General features: G+C 40.3%; 1 protein-coding gene across 11 annotated transcripts in view; it reads right to left on the reverse strand.

The window, feature by feature from the left end:
• The window catches only part of macf1a (microtubule actin crosslinking factor 1a), a 419,348-nt gene that overhangs the window by 165,583 nt on the left and 226,583 nt on the right, over positions 1 to 27,182 (reverse strand). For 6 of the 11 annotated variants that reach the window (XM_078423295.1, XM_078423293.1, XM_078423294.1 and 3 more), the window contains exons 18-35: positions 26,949 to 27,053; positions 24,563 to 24,658; positions 23,746 to 23,871; positions 21,561 to 21,713; positions 20,347 to 20,501; positions 19,524 to 19,650; positions 18,903 to 19,086; positions 15,320 to 15,477; positions 14,752 to 14,930; positions 14,339 to 14,477; positions 11,635 to 11,828; positions 7,381 to 7,543; positions 6,777 to 6,860; positions 6,434 to 6,541; positions 6,213 to 6,311; positions 5,194 to 5,346; positions 3,530 to 3,618; positions 511 to 646 (exon numbers count right to left, since the gene is read on the reverse strand). In XM_078423295.1, coding sequence (XP_078279421.1) covers positions 511 to 646; positions 3,530 to 3,618; positions 5,194 to 5,346; positions 6,213 to 6,311; positions 6,434 to 6,541; positions 6,777 to 6,860; positions 7,381 to 7,543; positions 11,635 to 11,828; positions 14,339 to 14,477; positions 14,752 to 14,930; positions 15,320 to 15,477; positions 18,903 to 19,086; positions 19,524 to 19,650; positions 20,347 to 20,501; positions 21,561 to 21,713; positions 23,746 to 23,871; positions 24,563 to 24,658; positions 26,949 to 27,053 — 2,448 coding nt within the window. Of the gene's footprint in view, positions 1 to 510; positions 647 to 3,529; positions 3,619 to 5,193; positions 5,347 to 6,212; positions 6,312 to 6,433; positions 6,542 to 6,776; positions 6,861 to 7,380; positions 7,544 to 11,634; positions 11,829 to 14,338; positions 14,478 to 14,751; positions 14,931 to 15,319; positions 15,478 to 18,902; positions 19,087 to 19,523; positions 19,651 to 20,346; positions 20,502 to 21,156; positions 21,265 to 21,560; positions 21,714 to 23,745; positions 23,872 to 24,562; positions 24,659 to 26,948; positions 27,054 to 27,182 lie in introns of all 11 variants that reach the window. The other 5 variants (XM_078423292.1, XM_078423288.1, XM_078423291.1 and 2 more) reach the window with 1 other exon arrangement.

Raw genomic sequence — 27,182 nt, forward strand, 5'->3', positions numbered from 1 at the left:
GCAGTTTTATGATTTACACTTCAAATGTAACTAGCTCCATGTAAAACACCCCAAGACTGTGAAAGGAAATAGCAATACTGTCTTTCATCTTTATTTACCCAAATAAGACTATTTGTTCACCAATTTTAAAAATAGGAATATTTATATTCCAAGTCGGATTAGCTTAGTGGTTACCTTGTTTAAATTCGCAAAATATATTAAGCACACACTTGTGCATGCGCCTTGGCTAGGCAAAGCATAAACGATTTACCCTAAAATGCAGCAGATTGAATTGGAGATAATTGGCTGAGAAACAAAAATTGTCTTCAAGTGATGAGTAGTCTGATCTACTTGTGAGTAATGAAGTTCGTGCTATTACAGGTAAAACATTCCATGCAATGTAATTTATGTTCATACATTCACAATTGCATTCATACATTGATTCATGCAGGTCAAATTGTCTGAACATTGATATGATAAAAACATTGAAAATATTAACTTCTGGCAATGTCCTAGTCCTCCAAAGTGTACCTTTCGTTGCACTTCGTGAGTGAGCTTGTTTTGTAGTTGCTGGAGCTCTGCTGCAGACTCCTCACACAGTTTACCATAGGTTTCCTTCAGTGTGTTCAACTGTGACGTCACCTGGTGCTGTTCTTCTGGAGATATTCTGTGAAGCCAAACAGTTAAATATTTATAAATTTCGATGGTCTAGGGACCGGTAAAGGGGAAGGGAAAAGAGAGGTGGAAGGAAAGAGAAAGGAAATCAGATTCTTAACTATTAATACAGAATTTTTCCAAAATGTGTTTCATTCTTAGATTCTATTTGATTAAATGGTTGAACAGAATTTACATGATCAGGACATTTTCCTTTGTTCTTTTGCGTAGATGTTATGACTAGGACTTTCTTCCACTGTTTTTTTAAACTGACCAGATATGTGAAAATCATGAGTCAACTGCCTCCATTTTTTAACAGGTTAAATCCACAGCTGGGCACAAAGTGCTGGAGTAACTGATGTGTTGATGTTAATTTTCCAAAATTGATTTGGAGCAGATTGGAAAAGATAAATACAATCTGATTTTTTTTTAAAGGGATGGAAACCAAAAGCAGAAATGACAAACTATTTAACTTAACACATGTTACAGAGCAAACATAAGAAGCTTTTATATTAAAACTTTATAACAGGATGTTGAGTAAATTGAAGATGACAAGCTATAGTCAACATGATTTTGTGAAAAGAGAATCATGTTTGACCAATTTACTGGAGCTCTTTCAAGTAAAGTACCAGCCTCAAAGGTTACTACATGTAATCTAAGCTCATGGAATAGGAGATATCAGGCAACTGTTCCCAATTGTTATCAGGCAACTTGTCTTGCACTAAATGTTGTACCCTTCATCCTTTACCTGCACACTTTGGATGTAATTATGTATTGTAATTTCTTTGTCTGAATAGCACTCAGCAAAGAGCTTTTCAATGTACCTTGGTACATGTGATAACAATAAACTAAACATATGGTAGAATATGGGTTAGCAGAAAAGAAACAGGATTGACATGAATGGGTCTTTTACAGTAGCAAAATATGAGCATGAGGTGCATGGATTGGAACGGGAATTGGTGCTGGAGCCTCAACGTTTTCAGTATTTATATAGACGCTGTGAATGAAGGCACTGAACGGAGGGATGCAAAATGTACTAATGACAAAAACAGGTAGAAAACTAAGTTGTGAGGAAAACACAAAGAAATATAAGCTAAAAAAAAGACACAAAGTGCCGGAGTAACTCAGTGGATCAGGCAGCGCCAGACATGCTGCCTGACCCGCTGAGTTACTCCAGCAGTTTGTGTCTTTATTTTGCACGTCAGCATCTGCAGTCCGTTGCACTTCAAAGGGAATTAAGCTAGTGGGTGGGTAAGAGATCTGGCATATCGAGTATAATGTAGGAAAATGCTAATGTCCTTTAAAAAAAATAGCACATTGTCTACTCAGTGAGAGACTCCACAGCTCAGATGCAGAGGGATCTGGATGTCCTCGTGTACAATTTGCAAAAGGTTAATATGCAGATTCTGCACCTAAATAAGTACATTAATGTCATCATTCATTGGAAAATATCCTGCGGGTCAGACCCTTCTTCAGACTGATGGTGGGAGATCCTGCCTGTATAATTTCACGAGATTTTTTTAAAGAGTAACTAAATATAAGGACAATGTGGTTGAATTGAGTCTGAAGCAGGGTCTCGACCCGAAACGTCACCCATTCCTTCTCTCCTGAGATGCTGCCTGACCTGCTGAGTTACTCTAGCATTTTGTGATACCTTCAATTTGTACCAGCATCTGCAGTTATTTTCCTACAATGTGGTTTACATAGACTTCAGTCAGGCCTTTAACCAAGTCTCACATGGAAGGCTGGTCCAAAAATTTAGAGCCCATGAGAAACACTCCAAGTTGCAAATTAGATCCAGTGTAGGCTTTAATATTAAGAGACCAGTGTTTCATAGATATTAGTGCTGGGACCCTTGCTGTTTGCTGTATACATTAATGACTTGGATGTGAATGGACCTGGATGTGCTCCTATAATCTTGTCCCCCTACTTCTTCCTCCATTCCCCTCTACCTATAGCCCTCCACTGGCTTCACATTTCATGCTTCCTCTCTCCGTACCTCATAGCCATTTGTCAGCTACCACTTGCCTGTCTCTATGCTGCCTCCACCTCTCTTCCAGCTTGTCCCCCCACTACAATCAGTCAAGAATGGTCCCTTGTTGAAACGTCACCTGTTCATGTCCAGAGATGCTGTCTGACCAGCTGAATTACACCAGCACTTTGTGCCTTACTTTTAAGCCAGCATCTGCACTCCCTTATGTTCTAATAAGTAGAACAAACTTCTGTAAAGGCAGATGCCATTTTATAATGCAAATGATAATCATGTCCAAAAAAATGCATACGTTCACTTTTTTCCCTTCTGGTCAAACTTTAGTTTACGGTTTCCTGCCTGCGCATCACTAATTGAATGATTGAGTAAAATGGCAAATGGAGTTACTCCAATTATGTTAATGTTGAAAACGTTATTGTTTGGCTTGCTTCCACTGATGAAATGATGATAAGCAGGCATCAGACCGTAATGAAGTCGTTTCACAGACTGTGTTTCGGTTCATGTCTAAATGAGCCAATTTTGAAAACACGAGTCTGCCACATGTGCCACCATTGAAAGGGTCATCTATAATTCTGCAGTCATACTTATGGCGCTGGCATCTAATGGAGAGCTGTCAAAATCAATGGTGATTATCAAGGTGGCACCAATGCTGAAAACATATTTTAGTGGGCGGAGAAATCACGGAAAACAATAGAATTTCCGTTACAAGAATTATTATGCACATTTATGTAAAAGCATGATCTCAACAGGAATTTCAACGGATACTCTTTCGTTTTCCATACTTATATATAATTAAGAGGGAAACAGATATTTTCCAATCCCAACTGTGTTATTTTAGTGATGTATTGTCAGGGTATCAACTGATCCTTTAACATGAATACAATATTTTTTTTTAAAACAACCAACCTGTTTCCATGTTTGGCAAGAAATATCTGTGTCGTTTTGATTGCCTCTGCTACTTGATCTTTCTTGGCATTGAGTTCTTCAGTGATTGCCTACAACATGAATAAATATTTTGAGGCTCCGTTTCTGCGCTTTGTTGACTTTCTTCCACTAATAGCCATGTCTTCCAATGAAATTGTTAACTTAGCACAGATGTGGCCACATAGTTTGCAGAACATGCACTAATCTTAGTAGAAATTGCTTGCATATGCTCGCTCAACACAGGTAAATATACCTCACATGTCAATTTACTTACCATTTATCATGGCTCAGAAAACAAGCCACACTTTTCATCTTACAATTTTAATAGATGCAAATATCGCATAAATAAATATTATATTTGGCGGGTAGACAATAAAACAAGTAAAATTGGTGTATGAATCTGCTTTATAGTTATTAGAATAGGGTTTAGAATTTTTCTTTAAAAGAACAATTAAATTAACAATAAAAATGCAAAACTGCATGTTTAAAAAGTAGTCTTTTTTTTTTAAACACTGGAAACAAAACAAAGTATTTATTTAACTTTGAGGGCAAAGGAACAACAATAAAGCTAAATATTAAGATAACTGAAAATAGCCTGGATTTAGCAGGGAAACGCTGCCAGTTCTGCATGGAATGCTGACATTTCTTTGTGCAGGTGCCAATGTTCAGTAATCCCGTGTGATCAAGGAAGTCCCAAAATTACAGGCCAACAACTTTCCTGGCCGCAACGCAGGAATGTTGATGAAGTCCAATGGCAAAGTTCCACCTTGCTGAGATTCTCCAGTCATGTTATTTTGTTGACCCGAAATGCTAATTCCCTTTCATTCTTCACAGACACTGCCTACGTTGCAGATCATTACAATATTCTATTGTTATTTCATATTTCCAACACTTGCCGTTATTTATTTTTAATTTCACTTTCTCTTTTATCTCCACCTCTCCTGTCATCTCTGACCTCAAACATTCTTCTAATATAAACCAGTAATTTACTTGCACTATTTTCACTTCAGTGTTTTAAATTCGCTGCCTAAAAAATGTGACACATGGGGATTGGAATGTTTCAGTTCAGATCAGGAGCATGGCCATGTGTTCCTGTCACTGGCCATTTTAATTATTGCTCTTCCCGACTTCCCGACTTCCTGGTAAGGGGCAAGCAGTTTTTGACATATTGAAAATTGTTTTTAAGCTGCATGTAAAATATTACACACGGAGAAATAAAATAATAAGCAATAAGAATTTTCTGGTTTGCACTTTTAGTTGGCTCTATTCGAAATATTTTGCGAAGATGACATTGAGAAAAAAAAGTTACTTGCAATGCTTGATACACAAAATCAAAGAACTGGACAATAAGGTGCAATAAAACTCCTTGAGCATTATCTCTGCACCCATGCTAAAACAAATCTAGAAGAGAACATTGATTCCAAAAACATTTCAGTTTCAATGTTTATGGGTTGGCAGCCAGTGAGGGTAGAAGTGGGACCATAATTCTGATAAAACTTCTCCATTTGAAATATTAGCTTGCCTTTACCCTACCTGGACTGGCTACGCATTTGAAGGATTATCTTTTGTAACGCCAGCTTTTCATCACATGCAGTTTTACTTTTTCTCTCGATAATTCACATAGCCAGATGTAGGTGTTTGCATACCTGGTGCTCACTGAATGACTGCTCAATGGTTTCCAGGCCCGCTGCTTCTGGTAAAACATTCTTATTTTTTAGGATCTGATCAGTGTTCAAAACCCAGCCTAAGAGTTCCTTCATTTTATCAACATGTTCCTGCTTTTCCTCCTCGACAATTTTCTAAACTCAGGAATATAAAGAAAAATATGCATTGCCGAAAAGGATGATTAAACATACTCAGTTCAACTTGTTAAACAGAATACATGCTCGACAGAGAAACATCCCAGGGCTCTGGGGCAGGGTGATGAAAATTAGTGGGTTGCCTTTAAACGAGGTGGTTTAGATACTCTGGGTCAAGTGGTAACATCTGGACGGCAGTTTCACAATTTACATTGTGATTGTGCCACTGTGTTACTTCATCTCTTTTGTAATTTTGCAGATCTCAAGAATGGATGGAAAAATGCAATGGGCTGTAATCCTTACTCCAAGTGATATAAAAGTAACATACAAATGTTGCTCATTAGTTGTCGTTGAATGGCTTTGGATATCCATAAAGCAAATCAAAGCTATCTAAAGTTCTCACTGAACAACTTGAAATATCCATGCATTTTCTGAATCATATCTCCCCTTTCTGCTGATGGACTTCTAAACTGCAACAGGGCATCAATTTGGCAGATCAGATGCGACACTCACTTTGGGAGCTGTGATTGTGGCCCTTCACCCATCAACCACCTGCCACCTGCCCTCCCAAAAGAGGATCTATTCATTTAATTGTCCATATTCATAGTTCTATGACTCAGACTAGTTCAGAAACAATGAGACTTACACGCGCACACACACATGGACACACACACACACACACACACACACTTCCAATGTATTTGCTTGGAATCAAAAAGCTCTTTGGATATATTACCTAACTGCAGCACCATAGTTTCTATAATTAAATTTTAAAGAGATTGTTTTAGCCAAGTTCAAATATTCTAGTGTCCAAGTTTGTTTAAATCCTTTTTTAAAAGTCTTTCCTAATTTCTTAGCCCACTTACCTCCTCTTCTTCCAGCCGTCTCAAAGCATCACTGATGTACTTCACATGTTGAGTTGTTAGAGTCACCAGTGCGGTGTATTGTGTTCTGAGATCCATGAACTATAGAAAGGATAAGACGCTACTAAATAATGACAAAAACTTCAAAACTCGCTATTAAGTTTACAATTTAGGTATCTGAAAAAAAAAGAGATTCTTGGTGATGTTCAACAAACATCTCTCACCTCTTGGGTTACGACATCCGATGATGAATAAATTCTACGGCGCTTTACGGGTGACTTTTGGTGAGATTCAACAAAGGCTCTGTAGGTCATCAACTGCAGTTCGTAATCCTAGGCAAGTCAAATGAGGCAGTTTTACAAGGGTCTTGACCCGAAACATCACCCATTCCTTCTCTCCTGAGACGCTGCCTGACCTGCTGAGTTACTCCAGCATTTTGTGAATAAATATCTTCGATTTGTACCAGCATCTACAGTTATATTCCTACAGTTTTAAATCCTGTTGCTTATCAGAAGAAAACTATTTCACTATGTTTAAACATTTGAACCAATAAATGTGAAGGCTTACCTTCACAGCTGCAGAGTGCTGTTTCGACAGACTCTGGCATTCATCAAGTTTGATTTGATTATTTTCTATTTCAGCAACCAGAGCCTAAACAGAAATAAACACATTGAAATGAAGGGAATGCCTACTTTACATGATTCACAATTCCTGTACCATTCTCATTTTTCGGCAATATATTGGGTAATGGGAGGTTAAAAACTGCAAGGATGGATCTGAAGGCATGTAAACATGAGTGCAAGGTAAGATACAAATAAGCCGCACAGAAACATTACTGTGTAATCTCTCGGTAGTGCTTTATTCAAATAGGGCATTTTATTTTAACCAGCCACTTCAGGCACTGAAGATAGACACAGAATGCTGGAATAACTCAGTAGGTCAGGAGAAAAAGAATAGGTGACGTTTCGGGTCGAGACCTTACTTCAGACTGAAGATTCTGGAGTCTGACGAAAGGTCTCAACCCGAAACATCACCTATTCCTTTTCTTCAGCTGAGTTACTCCAGCATTTTGTGTCTATCTTCGGTGTAAACCAGCATCTGCAGTTCCATTCTACACTTCAGGCATCTCCTTGTTACTGTGGATACACCAAGTAGATGAGATATTTCCTACCGTTTGTTGACTCAGCTGTTCTGACAGGATCTTTGTATCTTCTGCCTTCCCTGGCTCCATCTTCCCTTGCTGTGCAGTGGTTTCCTCAATCCAATCTATCAGTGACTGATGGCAGCCCCTGTAATTCTTCAGCGATGCTTCGATGGTCGCCAATTCAGACTCTCTGTATGGTGTAGAAAGAGCAAAGTGAAGTGACTTAGGATGGAGTCAACTCTCCGACTCTTCATGCTTCATTATAGGGAAAGGACATGGATTGTAAGTGGTAAGTTTTGCGTAAAACTGCAACATACTTTTGGTCATCCTCTATAGGAAAGATGTTGTTAAGCTGGAAAGAGTGCAGGGAAAATTTACCAGGATGTTGCCAGGACTTGAGGACCTGAACTATAGGGAGAGGTTGGGCAAGTTAGGACTTTATTCCTTGGAGCACAGGAGGATTAAGAGTGATCTTATAGAGGTGGATAAGATCAGGAGGGGAATAGATGGCATAAATGCACAGTCTTTTTCCCAGAATAGGGGAAACAAGAACCAGAGGTCATAGGTTTAAGGTGAGAGGGAAAGAGTTAATAAAAAATCTGAGGGGGCTACGTTTTTTCACACAGAGGGCGGTGGGTGTATGGTATGAGCTGCCAGCGGAGGTAAGGGATGCAGGTACTATAACAACATTTAAAAGACATTTGGATAGGAACACGGATAAGAATGGTTTGGGGGGGGATATGGGCCAAATGCGGGAAGCTGGGACTAGTGTAGATGGGGCATCTTGGTCAGCATGGGAAAGGGGCCTACTTCCATGCTGTATGCCTCTATGATTTGTAGGATTATGTAAAGTAGTTCAGACATTGCTTGTGACATTGTGATGAACTATATGTAGAGATGAGCTTGCAGCATGAAAGCACTAACTGGCTATCAGATAGATATCATTGAGAGAAACTTCCTCACCTAATAAGTCAGAAAACTAAAATAGCACAAGAAATAACCTTCATAGGATATTGACATTTGCTTTTAAATTGCTGAGAAATCATGTGAAAGGCCACTGCTTGTTGCGCAATCTACTTCCAAGCTTCAAACCATTAAGTTCGGAAATTGGGCAGATTTGGAAGTAATTAATGGGAATGCAAACAGGAAAAGGGGTGGAAGTAGTCATTCCAGAGTGTTAACTTTGATAATAAAAAAAGTCAGAATGCAAGATCGTGTAAGATACTTGGTTACAATACATAGAAACATAGAAAATAGGTGCAGGAGTAGGCCATTCGGCCCTTCAAGCCTGCACCGCCATTCAATATGATCATGGCTGATCATCCAGCTCAGTAGCCTGTACCTGCCTTCTCTCCATACCCCTTGATCCCTTTAGCAAAAAGGGCCACATCTAACTCCCTCTTAAATATAGCCAATGAACTGGCCTCAACTACCTTCTGTGGCAGAGAATTCCACAGACTCACCACTCTCTGTGTGAAGAAATGTTTTCTCATCTCGGTCCTAAAAGACTTCCCCCTTATCCTTAAGCTGTGACCCCTGGTTCTGGACTCCCCCAACATCGGGAACAATCTTCCCGCATCTAGCCTCTCCAACCCCTTAAGAATTTTATATGTTTCTATAAGATCCCCCCTCAGTCTTCTAAATTCCAGTGAGTACAAGCTCAGTCTATCCAGTCTTTCCTCATATGAAAGTCCCGCCATCCCAGGGATCAATCTGGTGAACCTTCTCTGTACTCCCTCTAAGGCAAGAACGTCTTTCCTCAGGTTAGGAGACCAAAACTGCACACAATACTCCAGGTGCGGTCTCACCAAGGCCCTGTACAACTGCAGCAGAACCTCCCTGTTCCTAAACTCAAATCCTCTTGCTATGAATGCCAACATACCATTCGCTTTCTTCACTGCCTGCTGCACCTGCATGCTTGCTTTCAATGACTGGTGCACCATGACACCCAGGTCACGTTGCATCTCCCCTTCTCCCAATCGGTCACCATTCAGGTAATACTCTGCTTTCCTGTTCTTGCCGCCAAAGTGGATAACCTCACATTTATCCACATTATATTGCATCTGCCATGCATTTGCCCACTCGCCTAATCTATCCAAGTCACTCTGCAGCCTCCTAGCATCCTCCTCGCAGCTAACACTGCCACCCAGCATCGTTTCATCCGCAAACTTAGAGATGTTGCATTCAATTCCCTCGTCCAAATCATTAATATACACTGTAAATAACTGGGGTCCCAGCACTGAGCCTTGCGGTACCCCACTAGTCACTGCCTGCCATTCCGAAAAGGACCCGTTTATTCCTACTCTTTGCTTCCTGTCCGCCAACCAATTTTCTATCCACCTCAACACTGAACCCTCAATACCGTGTGCTTTAAGTTTGTACACCAATCTCCTATGTGGGACCTTGTCGAAGGCCTTCTGAAAGTCCAGATATAACACATCGACTGGTTCTCCCTTATCCACTCTACTAGTTACATCCTCGAAAAATTCTATAAGATTCGTCAGACATGATTTGCCTTTGGTAAATCCATGCTGACTTTGTCCGATGATTTCACCACTTTCCAAATGTGATGCTATCACATCTTTAATAACTGACTCTAGCATTTTCCCCACTACCGATGTTAGGCTAACTGGTCTATAATTCCCTGTTTTCTCTCTCCCTCCCTTTTTAAAAAGTGGGGTTACATTAGCTACCCTCCAGTCCTCAGGAACTACTCCAGAATCTAAAGAGTTTTGAAAAATTATCACTAATGCATCCACTATTTCTGAGGCTACTTCCTTAAGCACTCTGGGATGCAGCCTATCTGGCCCTGGGGATTTATCTGCCTTTAATCCATTTAATTTACCTAACACCACTTCCCGACTAACCTGGATTTCCCTCAGTTCCTCCATCTCATTAGACCCCCGGTCCCCCGCTATTTCCGGCAGACGGTTTATGTCTTCCTTAGTGAAGACAGAACCAAAGTATTTGTTCAATTGGTCTGCCATCTCCTTGTTCCCTATGATCAATTCACCTGTTTCCGACTGCAAGGGACCTACATTTGTCTTAACTAATCTTTTTCTCTTGACATATCTATAAAAGCTTTTGCAGTCAGTTTTTATGTTCCTTGCCAGTTTTCCCTCATAATCTATTTTCCCTTTCCTAATTAAGCCCTTTGTCCTCCTCTGCTGGACTCTGAATTTCTCCCAGTCCTCTGATATGCTACTTTTTCTGGCTAATCTGTATGCTTCATCTTTTGTTTTAATACTATCCTTGATTTCCCTTGTTAGCCACGGATGCACTACCTTTCCTGGTTTGTTCTTTTGCCAAACTGGGATGAACACTTGTTGTAGTGCATCCATGCGACCTTTAAATGCCTTCCATTGCATGTCCACCGTCAACCCTTTCAGCATCAATCGCCAGTCTATCTTGGACAATTTACGTCTCATACCCTCAAAGTTACCTTTCTTTAAGTTCAGAACACTTGTTTCTGTATCGACTTTGTCACTCTCCATCCTAATGAAGAACTCTACCATATTATGATCACTCTTGCCCAAGGGGCCTCGCACAACAAGACTGCTAACTAACCCTTCCTCATTACTCAATACCCAGTCTAGAATGGCCTGTTCTCTCGTTGGTTCCTCGACATGTTGGTTTAGAAAACCATCTCTCAAACATTCCAAGAAATCCTCATCCTCAGCACCCCTGCCAGTTTGGTTCACCCAATCTATATGTAGATTGAAGTCACCCATTATAACTGCTGCACTTTTAGTGCACGCATTTCTAATTTCCTGCTTGATGCCATCCCCAACCTCAGTTAAGATATACGGGGAACTGGGCTTGCCACCGAATAGTAGAAAAGTATTCTGTTATTCAGGTTCAACAAAATTACTTTTAGAAAAGTAGAAACCGAGTAAAAGGGAAAAAAAGTAAGATATCAATGTAGAATAATATATTCCTTAATTTGTCCCACACCGGGGAAAATTTAGAAACATTGATGTACATTCCGTTTGAAGGGCTCTGTTTAATTTGTTCATTCTGTTATCAAGAATTCAAGCACATCTGTTATCATGTGCTCTGCATCCTAATCAAATGATTGGTAAATTATTTTTTCAACATGGAAAGCAGAGAACTGAGACAAACTGATAGCTTTCCTGAAGAGGCCTTGAAGATAAATTGCCAAATAGAGATAAATTCAGCAACTCAGGGAAAATAATGCCTGAATATATTTTTTAAATCACGATTTCCTCAAAACTAAAACAAAAAATTCCCATTAAAAAAATGGAATCGAGGATGACTGACCTGGTCTCGATCTGTGTTTGGATATTTCGCCACCGATCTTTCAGCTGTACCGCTTTCTCTTGATGTCGTTCCAAATCCAAGCTGCGCTCATTGTGTAGCTCAAAGAGATGTTTGCAAACCGCCTGTGCTCGTTGCATTTCCTCTTCCAAAGAGGAAAACACTTCCTGCTTATCCTTCACATCGCCAAGCCATTGCTGCAAGTAGCACAAGTTACTGGTTCATTTGCATTGTGTTGGAAATGGAATGAAATATTCGTGTTTACATTTTAAATATAAATTAAAAAAAAGTTTATATACTGTTGTTATCCTCTTTTAGGCCTCCATAATCTCAGAAGTAATGGTCAGTCGTGGATAAAATGTATAAGAATAATCTTTCATGCCTAAAATAATGATGCTCAGATGTATTGGATAGTGTATTTACAAACATCTATTTTGACAAATGTCTCCATTTCACCAGCTCTCAAACTGTGATCATTTGTCATCAACATGACTGTATGAACCTTGCTCTCGAGACAACATCTATCCATACCCAATGGGTCACTGTCCAATATACCTTCTTGATCTCTGCAAATGCTCTTTTATACAAAAAGGAACATGCAAGTCAGGGGTATACAGTAGGCCACAGCTCCTCAAGTCTGTTCTGCTCTTTACCGTCATGGCATTTTGATAACAATTACAAATTTGCATTTCTGCCCACTCACCCAACGTTTCACCCCTTGCGAATCAAGCCTCCATCTATTTTTGCCTTACAAATATTCAAAAACACTGCTTCCGAGAAAGAGAGTTCAAATTAAAATTCCCCTTATCTGCCACTCCTTATTTGAAAGCACTGAACCAGGTTCTAGATTCATCCACGAGGAAACACCCTCTCCATATCTACTTTGTCAATATCCCTCAGGTTCTTACATTTCAATCAGGTTCAAGCTTGCTCTTCTAAACTCCATTCTGGATTGCCCAACTTTTTTGCACAAGACAACCTGTCCAATCCAGATATTATTCCAGCAAGTCTTCTCTGAACTACTTCCAGCACATTCATTACTATAAACATATTTCAGATGTTATCTCCCCAATGCCTTATATAACTGAAGCACAAGATGCTGGGGGCTCTGAAGCCATGTATTATAATAGACAGCGGGCATCAGTAAGAGCAAACTGTGAAAAATGGACCAATCCAATACAGTCCAGTCAAATACCTAGTGTACTTGTCCGTGAAAGCTACAGATCCATGTAACATTGACCACCACCAAGTCTCATTGAATCTCTTCTGTACTTAAGTTCATTGTTTATAAAGCACTGATCTATACTTCTCAAGTTCAAAGTCGTTGGCCACAATCCACGCCACAGCATTTCTTCTCATTACCAGAGATTACAATGCCGTTCAAGAATGTTTACTGGCGAACTTGAGAATGCAGTTTCGTTTTCCAACATCTAGACTGAAGTTCCAACACAAATCCGTATGAAATGGCACAAGTCACTTGTTTACGGCACTGCCGAGTTATCTCCTGGCACTTCATCTCAATTCAGCTTTAACTATTAGTTTCCCATCAGATAGCTTAAGGTCTTCTGATAACTTAAACGAATAAGACTCTTTGATATTCTCCTGTCCTCCATTTGAAATATTTCTAAAATTACTGAAGACAATATCATATTCTGCTCAAATCTGCTCTACCAAATATGTCCAAGTTAAGTACCTGATGTCCTTTTCCTTTTTAATCACATCTGCATCCAACTCCATAACTTCACCAGCTCCCATCTCAGCCTGAATTCTCCCAGCTGATAACCTGAACTATGTTTTGTCACCTCCAAATAATCTATTTCAGTACTCTTTGATAAGTCTTATTCCTTCCATTCCCCCAAAGCATAGGTACAGAACAAACATTGCTACCCGCGTTCTAACCCATAAAGTCCCATAGACTTACTGCATTTATGTTTGCAGTCTGCACCAGCTTTACAAAAAAAATTAATGCTACTGAAATTCCTCCATGATCCTGTTGTGTCCTCCTTTCACCTCCACCCTGAATCCATCCCAACATCTGCCCCTCCTAAAAACCTACCGCTCAAATTTCCCCTGACTAAACCTGTTTACACATCTTCAAACTAAAGCCCTGTCTTCCTTTCAACCAATAGCATTGAGATCTTTTACAGGTTCCCTCCATAAAAATTGAATTTAAGCCGAGTTAATTATCTTATTGTAATCGTATAAGCTGCTCTGGGGAATTTTTCCACATTAAAGATGCACCAGTGCTGTAGTTCACTCTGCTGCCTCCCAGTTTCAAAGATTCGAGTTGACCCTTGATCTTGGTTGCCGTGTGGAATGTGCACGGGCTCCCTGAGACCACGTGGATTTACCCCGGGCACTCCAATTGCTCTCACACAAGATATGATAATTGGTGGGTCAATTAACTGCTGTAAATTGTTTCTAGTGGACAGAGACGGCAGGAGAATGGATGGGGGGAGGGGAGGGAGACAAGGGCAGGAGTGTGATCTGGGGAAAGGGAAGAGGTGACGGGGATGCAAGTGGAAGAATTAATGGGATTAGTGTACTGTGCTCGATGGTCAACACGGATGCAATGGACTGAAGGGCCTGGTTCCGTACTATGTGGAAATTGTACGTTGCTTTCATTGTCTCCAACTTGGCAAAGACTGGGATTTCCAGAAGCAATCATGTAGGATCGTGTTCAAGGTCACCAAATACTTTATCGTACCTGCAACACACTCCTGTGTCCTTTAACAGCCTGCTGGTTTACTGGGACCATGTCCTCCTCACTCAGCTTCATTTCATACATCTTAACCAGCATCTCCGCTCCTTGGCTACTTTTCAACATCACATCCACTGTCTTCAACCTAAAAAATAATTGACATGTATTTTCCACTGAAAATAAACATATTTTACACAAGAACAGAAAAGTGATACATTTAAATACACTCCAAACAGGATCCAACCGGACAATTTTGCATTTTTCTTTTTTGGCACATTCACACCCTTTCATTGATGAATGAGAAATATACTACAGGCTGGCCACAGGTACTATTTCAGCTGGTCCATCAAGAATAAGATATACCAGTCATTTTCATATCCTCAGATTCAGAAATGGTGTTTGCATAAATGAAAACTCACTTGTCCAAGTAGGCCGAGGACAATGAATGCACTTGATCCATCTTCTGCACCACCAGGTCCAACTCAGAGCGTAGGACTGGGATACTGGCCGCAGAGGGAGACTGGTAGAAAAAGGTCTCGCATCTCTTTGTCACCTCATTCAATTCAGATTTCAACCCACTTAATTCCTGCTGCATGTGCTGTTAAAGGAGTAAACGGTCAAATAATCAATGCGCAGATTTTGATAAATTGACTTGAAAGACAGGTAAACTATGGAAAGACGTAGCAAAAGATAATTAGATATTTGCATGTATTTGTCACGTGGGTAATGTTACAATATGGCAACTTTGGTTATCATAGAAAAGCTCTTAAAATACAGGGAGACGTGCTCACCAGCTTCAACATACTGTTGATATATATTATATTGAATTGAATTGAATACTTTATTTTCACATGTGACAAGTCACAGTGAAATTCTTTGCTTCATACCCCAAGGTATGCAAATTGTTGCCACATAAAGGGCACTTACAAAGTTACAAAGCATCCCATGCAAGTCCTCCTTTGTTCTCCCCCCTCCCCCTCAACTAACCTCCTGTTCAGCAATTCTGATGGTATTTTCTTGCATGACATCTCCTTCAACTGAGGCTTGAAGTCTCCGTATTAATCGGTCTTTGTACTTTTCCAGACGTAGGTGTATATTTTGTAGCTCCGAGATGCAGGTCTTACTCAGTGTTTCATCTTTTTCTTCTGTTTAATAAATACATAACAATTTAAAAAAATCAAATTAAGCCAACCAAAATCTTGCTATTTTGAAGTCACATTTCAAGAGATAAACACAGGTTAAACGTATAGATTATTAAATTCTCAGTTTTCTAGATGTTTATTGGAAACTCGCTTGCTTATAACACAGAATACTGTACCCATCACACAGTGTTGCCTGGCAGACCAGCCGACCTGGAAATTGAACATTGCATCTTAATGACTTGTCAAAGTAATGGTGCACCCTAACCCTCAAAGTGAAATGTCATGCTATAGTCCTCATTTATTTTTTTCCTGCAGTAACACTGCACATATAAAGCCACCACCTATTGCTGATCAAAGCAGCAGCAGCACTGTACCAGTTTTAAACAGGAAATGCTCAGCAATTTGCAACAGGTAGAATTGTCAGTCTCTCACATCCAAACATGGGATTACCAAAATATAACATCCATAATTTTTTACAGCAGGTAGCTTGACAAAATGACATAGGATTCATGAAAGTTCAAGATTCCAACAACAAACTGCACATAAGACTGGGCTTGTATTGACTGGAATTTAGAAGGATGAGAGGGGATCTTATAAAAACGTACAAAAATAATAAAAGGACTGGACAAGCTAGATGCAGGAAAAATGTTCTCAATGTTGGGGGAGTCCAGAACCAGGGGCCACAGTCTAAGAATAAAGGGGAGGCCATTTAAAACTGAGATGAGAAAAACTTTTTCACCCAGAGAGTTGTGAATTTATGGAATTCTCTGCCACAGAAGGCAGTAGAGGCCAATTCACTGGATGAATTTAAAAGAGAGTTAGATAGAGCTCTGGGGTTAGCGGAATCAATGGATATGGGGAGAAGGCAGGCATGGGTTACTGATTGTGGATGATCAGCCATGATCACAATGAATGGTGGTGCTGGTTCGAAGGGCCAAATGGCAGCCTCCTGCACCTATTTTCTATGTTTCTGTGCCACTTCAAGTCAGAGCTCTGGCTAGGGTGATGAATCAAACAGACTACTGGGTTTCAAGTTGCTCTGTTCTTGATGCATAAGAGAATTAAACATTCTGAACTCTTAATATTATTTCATTTTTAAGTTACCTAATTTTGACTTAATTTTTAATGCTTTTGCACACATGTTGAACTGATGATTTTGTTTTTTAATATTATAGCAGCAAATAATCATGTTCATTTCTGTTCACAAAGATTAAAACTCAGATATTTTGCAATGCACTTCACTTCAGGACCACAGGGAGGATTAGGTAAAATAACCGTGTCAATGGATTTTAGCAACCAGCAGGTGGCGTCTGAATGAGCTCAGGACCCAGCAAGTTGTGTAGGAAAATAACTGCAGATGCTGGTACAAATCGAAGGTATCACAAAATGCTGGAGTAACTCAGCAGGTCAGGCAGCATCTTGGAAAGAGGGAATGCTTGACGATTCGGATCGAGACCCTTCTTCAGACTGATCAGTCTAAAGAAGGGTCTCGACCCGAAACGTCACCCATTCGCTCTCTCCTAGATGCTGCCTGACCTGCTGAGTTACTCCAACATTTTGTGATACCTCAGGACTCAGCAAGAAGCAACTGCTGAATGCAAAACAATAGGACCATGAGGAGAGCAGAGCAAATTAAAGTTTCTGCAGGCATTATTTTCTGTGATGCAGTCCTTTCCTTGATAATCACACTCATTAATTATAGATGAATTATGTCTTTCTATATTTATGTAGGTTAAAAAAACTGCACATGCTAGTATAAATCAAAGGTAGACAAAAAATGCTGGAGTAACTCAGAGGGTCAGGCAACATCTCTGGAGAGAAGGAATGGGTGACGTTTCGGGTCGAGACCCTTCTTCAGACTGATGTCAGGGGGAGGGATACAGATAGGACGTGGTAGGAGACAAGAAGACTAGTGGGAGAACTGGGAAGGGGAGGGGATAGAGAGGGAAAGAGGAACTATCTGAAGTTAGAGAAGTTATAGTTCGTATTGCTGGGTTGTAAACTGCCCAAGCGAAATATGAGGTGCTGTTCCTCCAATTTGCGCTGGGCCTCACTCTGACAATGGAGGCCCAGGATAGAAAGGTCATTTTTATGGACTATTTTACCTGTAAATAAATGGCCAAATAGTTTTAATCTTTACACAGAACTCTAATGCTGCGTTCTATTCTTACTTATGAACATTGGGTGGGCACTCCATTTATTCTCAAATGGTTATTACACTGAGGCAGGTCATTCTATGCACATTACTAAATATGTTAAATATAGGAGGCTCTATTATTTCGATATGTATTTCAGTGATTCGGTCAACATGGCATTGGAGCTGTGCTTACAGTTATGCGTGTAACGAGAGTAGAGTGGGGGCGCAGCACACAGCCCTGAGGTGCCGCCATGTTGATGGTCAGTGAGGAGGAGCTGTGGTTAGCAATCCACAGTGACTGAGGTCCACTGAAGAGAATTCAAGGACCCAGTTGCAGAAGGGAGGTACAGAGGCCCAGAAACTGGATCCTGATGTTTAGAGGGGATGATTGTGTCAAATGCTGAGCTGTAGCTGATGAAGACAGGCTGACGTAAGTGTTTCTGTTAACCAGATGGTCCAGAGCAGAGTAGAGAACTGGAGAAATAGCATCTGCTGTTGACCTATCACCGATACCCAAATTAGTGCAGATTTGGGTCATTTCTGAAGCAGGAGCTGATACGCGCCATAACCAACTTCCTGAAACACTTCAATACGGTGGATGCAAGTGCTAACTGATGGTAGTAACCGTGATCCTCTTGGGAACCCAGTACAATAGATGCCCTTTTGAAGCAGATGGGAACCTCAGGCCATAGAAGTTAGAGGTTGAAGATGTCATTGAACGCTCCAGACAGTTGGTGCACACATACTTCAGCACTTAGCCAGTCTGCTGTCTGGGCTGGGCACTTTGCATCGATTCAGCTGCTTGAAGTATACTCTGATGTTGGTATCAGAGACTGAGATCATAGGGTCATCAGGAGGTGAGGGCTTGTGTAGGTGTGCTGTTGTTCTCCCTTTCAAAGCGTGTATAAGAGGAAATGAGCTGGTGCAGAAGTGATGCATCGTTGCCACACATGCTACCTGCTTTCACATTGTCGGAGGTGAGAGCGTGCAAGCCCTGGCCGATCCTTTGATCTATGACTCCAGTTTTTCCATGACTTAAAGTCAATAATTTATGTCCTACACTGCCATTGGTAGAAAACAAAAGTTACATTCAATGGATCATCTCATTTTTCTGTTTAGTTGTTGGGAAGAATGGGCGGATTTAAAAAAAAGTGGAAATCTAAATCCACAGGTTGCTTTTCAAAGAAACTTTGAATGCTATGTCAACAACGGTGTTATTATAGAAAATAATTACGCCGGTGACACTAATCGAAGGGCATATGATGTGATATCGTGAGGGTTTTCAACAGACCTGTTTCCATGGTGGCCAATAGCTGCTCATAATGCTCCTTACAACCATCCACCTCTTCCTCCAACCGCAGTCTGTCCGCAATGGAAAACACTTGAGACTCCTGGCTGTCTTCAAGGAAATCCTCATAATGCACCTGGAGGTTTTTCATCAGTTGCTGCTGCTCAGTTGCTTCCAGTGTTTTAATCTGAAATGCCAATTGTATTGAGATTGTTAAAACCTGACATGCAACTGTCATAAGTGGCCTTCATTCTCCAAGCAAATTTGGCGAAGTTTGCATCCTGCACTGATCTGTAAGTAGGTTTTACGGAAACATTGGTACCCAATAAAACAAAATATATTCTCAGGAAGTTAATAGCTGTACAATTCGTACTTCATAGTTTAAACAAATTCCGATATAAAACATTGATCACATTATTTAAACCGAATATGGAAATGTTAACCATCATGTACACAACTCTACATGTGATACATTTTACAAAAGCAACTTCTGCAAACCAAAAGGGTACATCTTGTAGAAAACATAACCAGGAATGAATGGCAAATTACAGGGTAGGACTACAGATTTATACTTTTTTGATAGGGTTTGACTAAAATATTTAAGAAAAAATAGTGGATACGTACAGTGTCTTTGTTCCAAGTGCGAATAGTTTTAATATCTTTCACTAGATAGTTCCAAGACACAACACTTTTCATATTAAGGTGCAGTTGGTGCCACAAAGCCATAACATTCTGATATATCTGTTCAACTCTGAAACACATGATTAGAGAACTCTGAAAATATCATACATATTACATAACAGCAGGGAATCATATTCTGGTTGCCCCATTCCAGGAAGGTGTGGAGGCTTTGGAGAGGGTGCAGAGGTGGTTTACCAGAATGCTGCCTGGATTAGTGGGTTTCAGTTACAAGGAGAGGTTGGGCAAACTTGGATTGTTTTCTCTAGAACATCGGAGGCTGAGGGGAGACCTGACAAGTAGATAGAATTATGAGAGGTACGGACAGGATAAAAGTCAGAACCTTTTTCCCCAGGGTGGAAATGCCCAATACTAGACAGCATAGCTATCAGGTGAGAGGGGAAAAGTTTAATGGAGATATGCGAGGCAAGCTTTTTTTACACAGAGAGAGAGTTGGGGGCCTGGAACGCATTGCCATGGATGGAGGTGGTGGAGGCAGATACAATAGTGGTATATAAGAGGCTTTTGACAGACACATGCAAGTGCAAGGAATAGAGGGGCATGGGTCATGTGCAGGCAATGAGACCGGTTTAGCTTGGCATCATGTTCGGCATAAACATTGTGGGCCAAAGGGCCAATTCCTGTGCTGTGCTGTGTTCAATGTTCCATAAAATTCTCAGTGTCTTAAAATGTAATCAATCAGTTGATAGTATTTTGTGACAAGATAACCATCTATAACAGTAATTAAATGTTTGATATCATTTATTACCTGTTGCCAGTGTCAATGGCCTCCTGGTTGGGTGCAGGGATTGTGAAGCAGACCGATGGAACCATTGCCTCGTTGCCAGTGGGACTAATAACCTTCCATTTTGTTCTTTGAGAGTTATCTTCCAGAACACATTCGTCATTCTTACAAACAGTGATCTGTCAATAATTACAAAGTTATAACTCGAGCACATTAATCATGATCAATACTTCATTCCATTTTATCATTAAACAGAACATTTCTTAACAGAAGCTCAACCAAAATTGCAGGGGACACATTCACTTAAATAGAAAATGAAGCAACTACATTTTAATTTCCTTATGCTATTGTATATTAGGTTTTGGTCCAGGGCCACTGAAAAGAAATTGTGCATCAACAATGAACGTGAAGTGCAGGAAGGGATCCATTGCTTTATGGTGCTGACCCAATGAACCAAAAAAAAAATCATCAAGGCAATTGATGATCTACTAATTGTAGGATTAAAAATACTTGCACTACAGTTAGTCAATTTTTCTTTGAATGAGGATAAGAAGTTGTGACAAAATAAAATTAGCGCATATAGTTTGTCACCAAATTTAGTTTACTGTACATTTGTGATTAATAAGATTCTTTTCAATTCTTGAAAGTCTGCTCCTCAACCAAATGGTCATGGGTTTTGAACAGTGCCAATTATTAAAGCACAATTGCTTGGGAGTGATATTTCCAAGTTGGATTGCACATACATTTTTTTTTAAAGCAAGGCGCATTGCACAATGCACCATCTCTGATGAAGGGAAAAATTGGCATGGTTGGATGACCCCAATGAAAACGTACCTCCTTTTGGCCAATCCCGGAGTGACATTGACAGAGGTAATGGAGTGAAGACTGCGGCCCAGACCCTGTAACCTTCCCCGTTGATGGATGCTGCATGGTGCCAAGCGGCTCCCATGAGAAATAACAGAGACAGGGCAGGGGGAAGTGAGGGAATGGGGATAAAAACATTTTTTGCAACATTTATTAAATTTCTCACTTCATAAAACACTACAGAGTTGAAATTTTATATTATACGAACAAGAAGTCAGTGCCAATGTTAGGTACAAGCCACCCAAGGCTAAATATGGAGATTGTATTTATCATATTTTAATACCGATTTCTACTCATTGCTGAAAGAACTTCACTTCAGTATTTCCTCATCTTTTCAAACTTTCACTATGTGCATAAAGATAAAGAGGTCATACCTCGATTTGCCTGTAGTCACAGATCGCTCTGATTGGGATAGTCCCTTTTAGAACGTTATCAGGATTTCGTGGTTTCAACTGGACAATTGTTTTTGCTCTTCCGACGAGACCCGCTACGCAACTCTTGTACTTTATCAGTTGTTCCTTTTCATCCTGCAAAGGGAAAAAAACTACATTCAAACCCCTCGGTATTCAAAGAGAAAACAATACCATGTAAACAAGTTAGAACTGATGAACGGGAAGACCTGCACATGAAATGAACAAACCATAAACAAAAAATAACTTTAAAAATCCAGATTAAATAAATACAGCTTTAAATTTAGATATTTAAAAATACAAAAAGGTAATTTCATTTAAAAATGAAACTAAAATAAGAAATCTTCAAAGACCAGCTGCAATGAAATAAATATATTTTCTAAGATTAGAATACATTTTGGGGGCTGAGTTTCAGGTTTGCAGATCAGATTTTGCTTTCCTTTTGTTTGTCTCTCCAGGGGACATGCTTCGACAATACAAACAAAGTGTAAGTCTCAACAGGAAAGATGGAAGGAGTTCTATGGCTAAGCTTTAGACTTTTTGTTGCTTTACAGATAGCAGATGAAAGCAGGCCATCACGCGCAACAAGACCATGCTGACCACCTGTTCACATCAGTTCTATGTTATCCCACTTTCTCATGCACTCCGATGCACTAGTGGCAATTTACAGAGGCCAATTAATCAACAACCCCACACATTTTGGGGAGGTGAGAGGAAAGTGGAGCACCTGGAGGAAACCCAGATAGAACATGCAAATCTCACTCAGACTGCACCTGAGGTCAGGATCAAACCTGAGTCTCTGGCACTTTGAGGCAGCAGCTCTACCAGCTGCACCACTGAGCCGCCACCTCATAACTTTTAGAACTTGAAATGATCGTAAACTGATTTTACATTAATCGATAAATGCAATACTTTTGTGCTGTTTTAGATTAAATCAAATGGATAAAATGTGTGGTACTAATTCAGTTGCTTTAGCAAGATCAAAAAATAACTTGATCCATGTGCGTTTGATCTTAACATAATGACAAACAAAAGAAAAATGTTGATAAATTTCCAATGAAGGAGAAATTTTGCATTTTAGCATCGTTAGCTCAGAATGTGATGACTAAGAATCTCCAAAAAACATTTTGTGAAAATTAAAATGAAGACTGACAGATCTGGAAATGGTTATTCTCTTCCTCTCGTAACATGTTTGAATTCAGTACAAGTTGACAAAGTTATAGGAATCTATATATTTAAATGAGGTCTGGTAAGCACTTAAACAAATAAACTGTGCAGTTTCCCCTCCATAAGGCACTACTTGATCAGGTATGAACAGTTCCATTAGATCATTGATTTATTGTGTTATTTGGAGCAGAGCAAGAAAAATGTTAGCCTCCAATTGGCAAAACCACTTAAAAAAAAATATTCGTGAACCAAGCTGGTTAGTAGACATTTGGGTATTCTAGAATTGACTTTTCATATGTGGATCTATCACGTGAGCTGAAAGTGACCTACTTACTTTCTAAGATGAATGAATGCCATTTTTGGCACTACTTCAATAACTGCTTCACCTGAAGAAACTTCAGAACAACTATTTACCTCTCTCTAATCCAACTAACCCTGCTCCAATGTCATGACATTTAAATGTGTATGCCTTCAGCTTTCATATAAAATGCCCTAGCATTCTATCATCTGAGTTTCCTCACTTTCTTTGCAACGATGGAAGAACTGAAACAGGACAGCTCACAAGCTGTAAATCACTATGTTGACCCTGATATTATTAGTGTAATACTTGGTAGAAGATCGATTTATCACAGCTTAATTCAGGCTCTTTCCAGAAAGGATTTTGAATAACAGGCAATCATCCATGAAAATTTAGTCAGAGGGTGGTGAATCTGTGGAATTCATTGCCACAGACGGCTGTGGAGGCCAAGTCAATGGATACTTTAATGCGGATATTGACAGATTCCTGATTAGTAAGGCCGTCAGGGGTTATGGGGCAAAGGCAGGAGTTGAGAGGAAAAGATAGATCAGCCATGATTGAATGGCAGGGTAGACTTGATGAATTTATGAACTTAAGAAGCTGCCATTTCTATATATCTCAATGAGACAATTATTAATAAGCTAGATTCATACATATTTTCAACAGGCACAAAACTCTCCATACCATTGAATCTTGAAGTAGGTCCTCCAGTTTTGACAGACTAGTGGTCCGATCACACTCATATTTTCTCCTGATTGTCTCCTGTAGGTTTCGTAAATATTGTTCTGCTTCTTTAACATCATTTAAAAACTGCAAGACAAGATGAATACAAATAGCATGCTTCTTAATAATCGGAAATAGCTGAAAGAGAAGAGACTATTCTTCCAAACTTCGACTGAACAGAGCGTCAGGGGGAGGAGGTGGTGTCAGTCGATTGGGGAGCGGACAAAGTCACAGCCGACAGCAAGAAGCAGCAGCAGGTGAGAAGGGAGGGAGCCCCATGGTGGCCGAGCGAGTTCTGTCAGGGCGGCAGCCCGAAGAAAGCTCTGTCGCCGGGGGCTACAATGTGGGCCGCAACAACAGCCGGGTGACTGGACTGGACTGTGCGGTGGATGAAGAAGGGCTCTCTGGTGCACTTTGCGGGTCAGGAGAATGGTCGGAAGCCTGAGCTCTAAACGGCCGGGGAACAGGGGATGGGTTGGCAGGTCATTCCATTCAGTTTACTTTTTATATTTGTTTTAATTATGTTTTTGGCACTCCATGGTGCTTTAGAGACACGGGAGGGTGTCATTAGCAGGCCCAGGGTTGTATTGTCGTTTCATTATCACGCGACCTCTGTTAGTCCGAAAAAATAAATAATCCAGAAAAGCTCTGGAACAGTGGGTGCCGGAAAACCTTTATCACACTTTGTGTCTTTCTTTGGTAAACTAGCATCTGCAGTTCCTTGATATTACATTTATAGTTGGGTATGTTTGCTGCAATTAAAAGCAATATTTCTTACCTGGAAGTAGGCAGTGTTATCTTTCCCATGTTGCTCCACACAACAGCACAGCTGTTTGATCCAGTGCCACTGTGTCTGAAGAGCTGCACTGTATGCCTTGAAAGTAAATGGCAGCTTAATCACAAGTTGCACACCTTTACAGTTCCTTTCTGAGCTTTTGATTTGAAACGATGTCACATTAGAGAGCAGCCTCAATTTAAAAAAAAAAAGATTTTGGACAAGAACGTCTGTATCATCTGTGATGAATTGCACCCTCCCTATTAGAATTTCGGACAGGATGCAACATCACCACAAAATAGTTAACAACTAAATTCTGGAATATTGTCATTGCTCCTATACAGCAACAGGAGTGGACTGAATGTTGGAAGGTTATGGCAAAGATACATGAGGTGACTGATCTGCTTGCTTCTTTACTACATCACGCCGATTCTGGCCTCTCTCCACTGGCTCCCTGTACGGTACAGAATCAACTTCAAGCTCCTCCTATTCACATATAAAGCCCTAAATGGACATTCCCCCCCCCCCCAACATCAAAAATCTTCTAACCCACCTCTCTAACTCCAGGTCCCTCAGGTCGGCCGACTTGGGGCTACTCACTATCCCGCGGTCTAGGCTTAAGCTCAGGGGTGACCGCGCTTTTGCGGTTGCAGCTCCTAGACTGTGGAACAGCATCCCTCTCCCCATCAGAACTGCCCCCTCCATCGACTCCTTTAAGTCCAGGTTCAAAACCTATTTCTACTCCCTAGCGTTTGAGGCTCATTGAGGAGGCGCTGTGAACTGTTTTGTATGTGCTGTTATGTTTGTGTGCTACTGTATGTTTCATTTTTTTCCTTAGTACCTAATCAGATGTACAGCACTTTGGTCAACGTGGGTTGTTTTTAAATGTGCTATACAAATAAAATTGACTTGACTTGACTTTATTCCACAGCTCCTATATCTAAATCATTCCCCCACAACTTGAAACAGTCAGTATACCCGTGAAATATTTAATAGGGGCAGCATTGTTGGATATCAGTTTTGAAATGTTACGCAACAAACACAACAACTTATGAAACGGGAGTTGGAGTCGTGCAGTTGGCCCCTCCACCATCTAGTCTTAACCCCAATATTATTTACCCATTCTCTGTTAAGTCCCTTGCAGTTAATAAAACTCTGCCCCTGCATTAAACAATAATATTCTTAGTTGTAATGAACAGATTTAATTGTATTACTAAACTAACATGGGTACAATAGACAATAGACAATAGGTGCAGGAGTAGGCCATTCAGCCCTTCGAGCCAGCACCGCCATTCAATGCGATCATGGCTGATCACTCTCAATCAGTACCCCGTTCCTGCCTTCTCCCCATACCCCCTCACTCCGCTATCCTTAAGAGCTCTATCCAGCTCTCTCTTGAAAGCATCCAACGAACTGGCCTCCACTGCCTTCTGACGCAGAGAATTCCACACCTTCACCACTCTCTGACTGAAAAAGTTCTTCCTCATCTCCGTTCTAAATGGCCTACCCCTTATTCTTAAACTGTGGCCCCTTGTTCTGGACTCCCCCAACATTGGGAACATGTTTCCTGCCTCTAATGTGTCCAATCCCCTAATTATCTTATATGTTTCAATAAGATCCCTCCTCATCCTTCTAAATTCCAGTGTATACAAGCCCAATCGCTCCAGCCTTTCAACATACGACAGTCCCGCCATTCCAGGAATTAACCTAGTGAACCTACGCTGCACGCCCTCCATTACTGTATTGCAGAGATACATAGAACAGTACAGCACAAGAACAGGCCCTTCGGCCCACTATGTCTGTGCTGAACACAGTGCCAAGCCCATCAATCTTGTTGTTTATGTACAAGATTGTTTGTATCCATTATTAGAAAGATACAAAAAAAATCATCTACCTTGAATGTCACTTACAGATATCACTGAATGATAGACATGCAAAACCCTGAAGGCACCACAATTATTAGTAAGATGCCTCACCATCCCCCACAATGTCATATTAACACGGTTGGCAAGATCAGGGTCAGTAGTTTGGGAAGTAAAATTATTCTCTGATAATTAACATGTTATATTTCAATAAGCAGAAGTCATCCTGCCAGCATCTAACATTCCCTGATAGAAACTTTAAAATCTAGGAACTCAATGAACAGTAGGAGCACAATTTGAGGCTGGGGTTTTAACGGCTGCTCCAGAAAACAAGAGATAATGCTGCAAATCATTGGAACAATTGCAATGAATTGCAAATCTAAACTTAAACCAGCAAAATTATCTTATTATTTAACTGCACAATAAATTAAACAATCAAGAAAGCAATAACTCCAATTTAATTCAGCCATGAAATTAAAATTCAATAGTGATTTGTCAAAACTTCATAGATGAGTTGGGCAAATTACCTCCACCGTCTGCCTGGCGGGATGGCTCTCCAGTGAAAGCTGTTCTCCTGTCTCCTGGTGGGACTTAATAAACACTTGCTTCTGCTCCAGTTCTTTCTTCAGGTCCTACACGATACAGGGGAAGATTTATTTTTAACCAACCTTCAGTCCATTGCTTCAATGGCCATATTAATTATCAAGTTGAATGGGGACAGAATATAAATAACTGAGGAACAAGAAAAAGCTGCAATTGTC

Source organism: Rhinoraja longicauda, chromosome 27, assembly GCF_053455715.1.
Source record: "Rhinoraja longicauda isolate Sanriku21f chromosome 27, sRhiLon1.1, whole genome shotgun sequence".
NCBI classification, from domain to species: domain Eukaryota; kingdom Metazoa; phylum Chordata; class Chondrichthyes; order Rajiformes; family Arhynchobatidae; genus Rhinoraja; species Rhinoraja longicauda.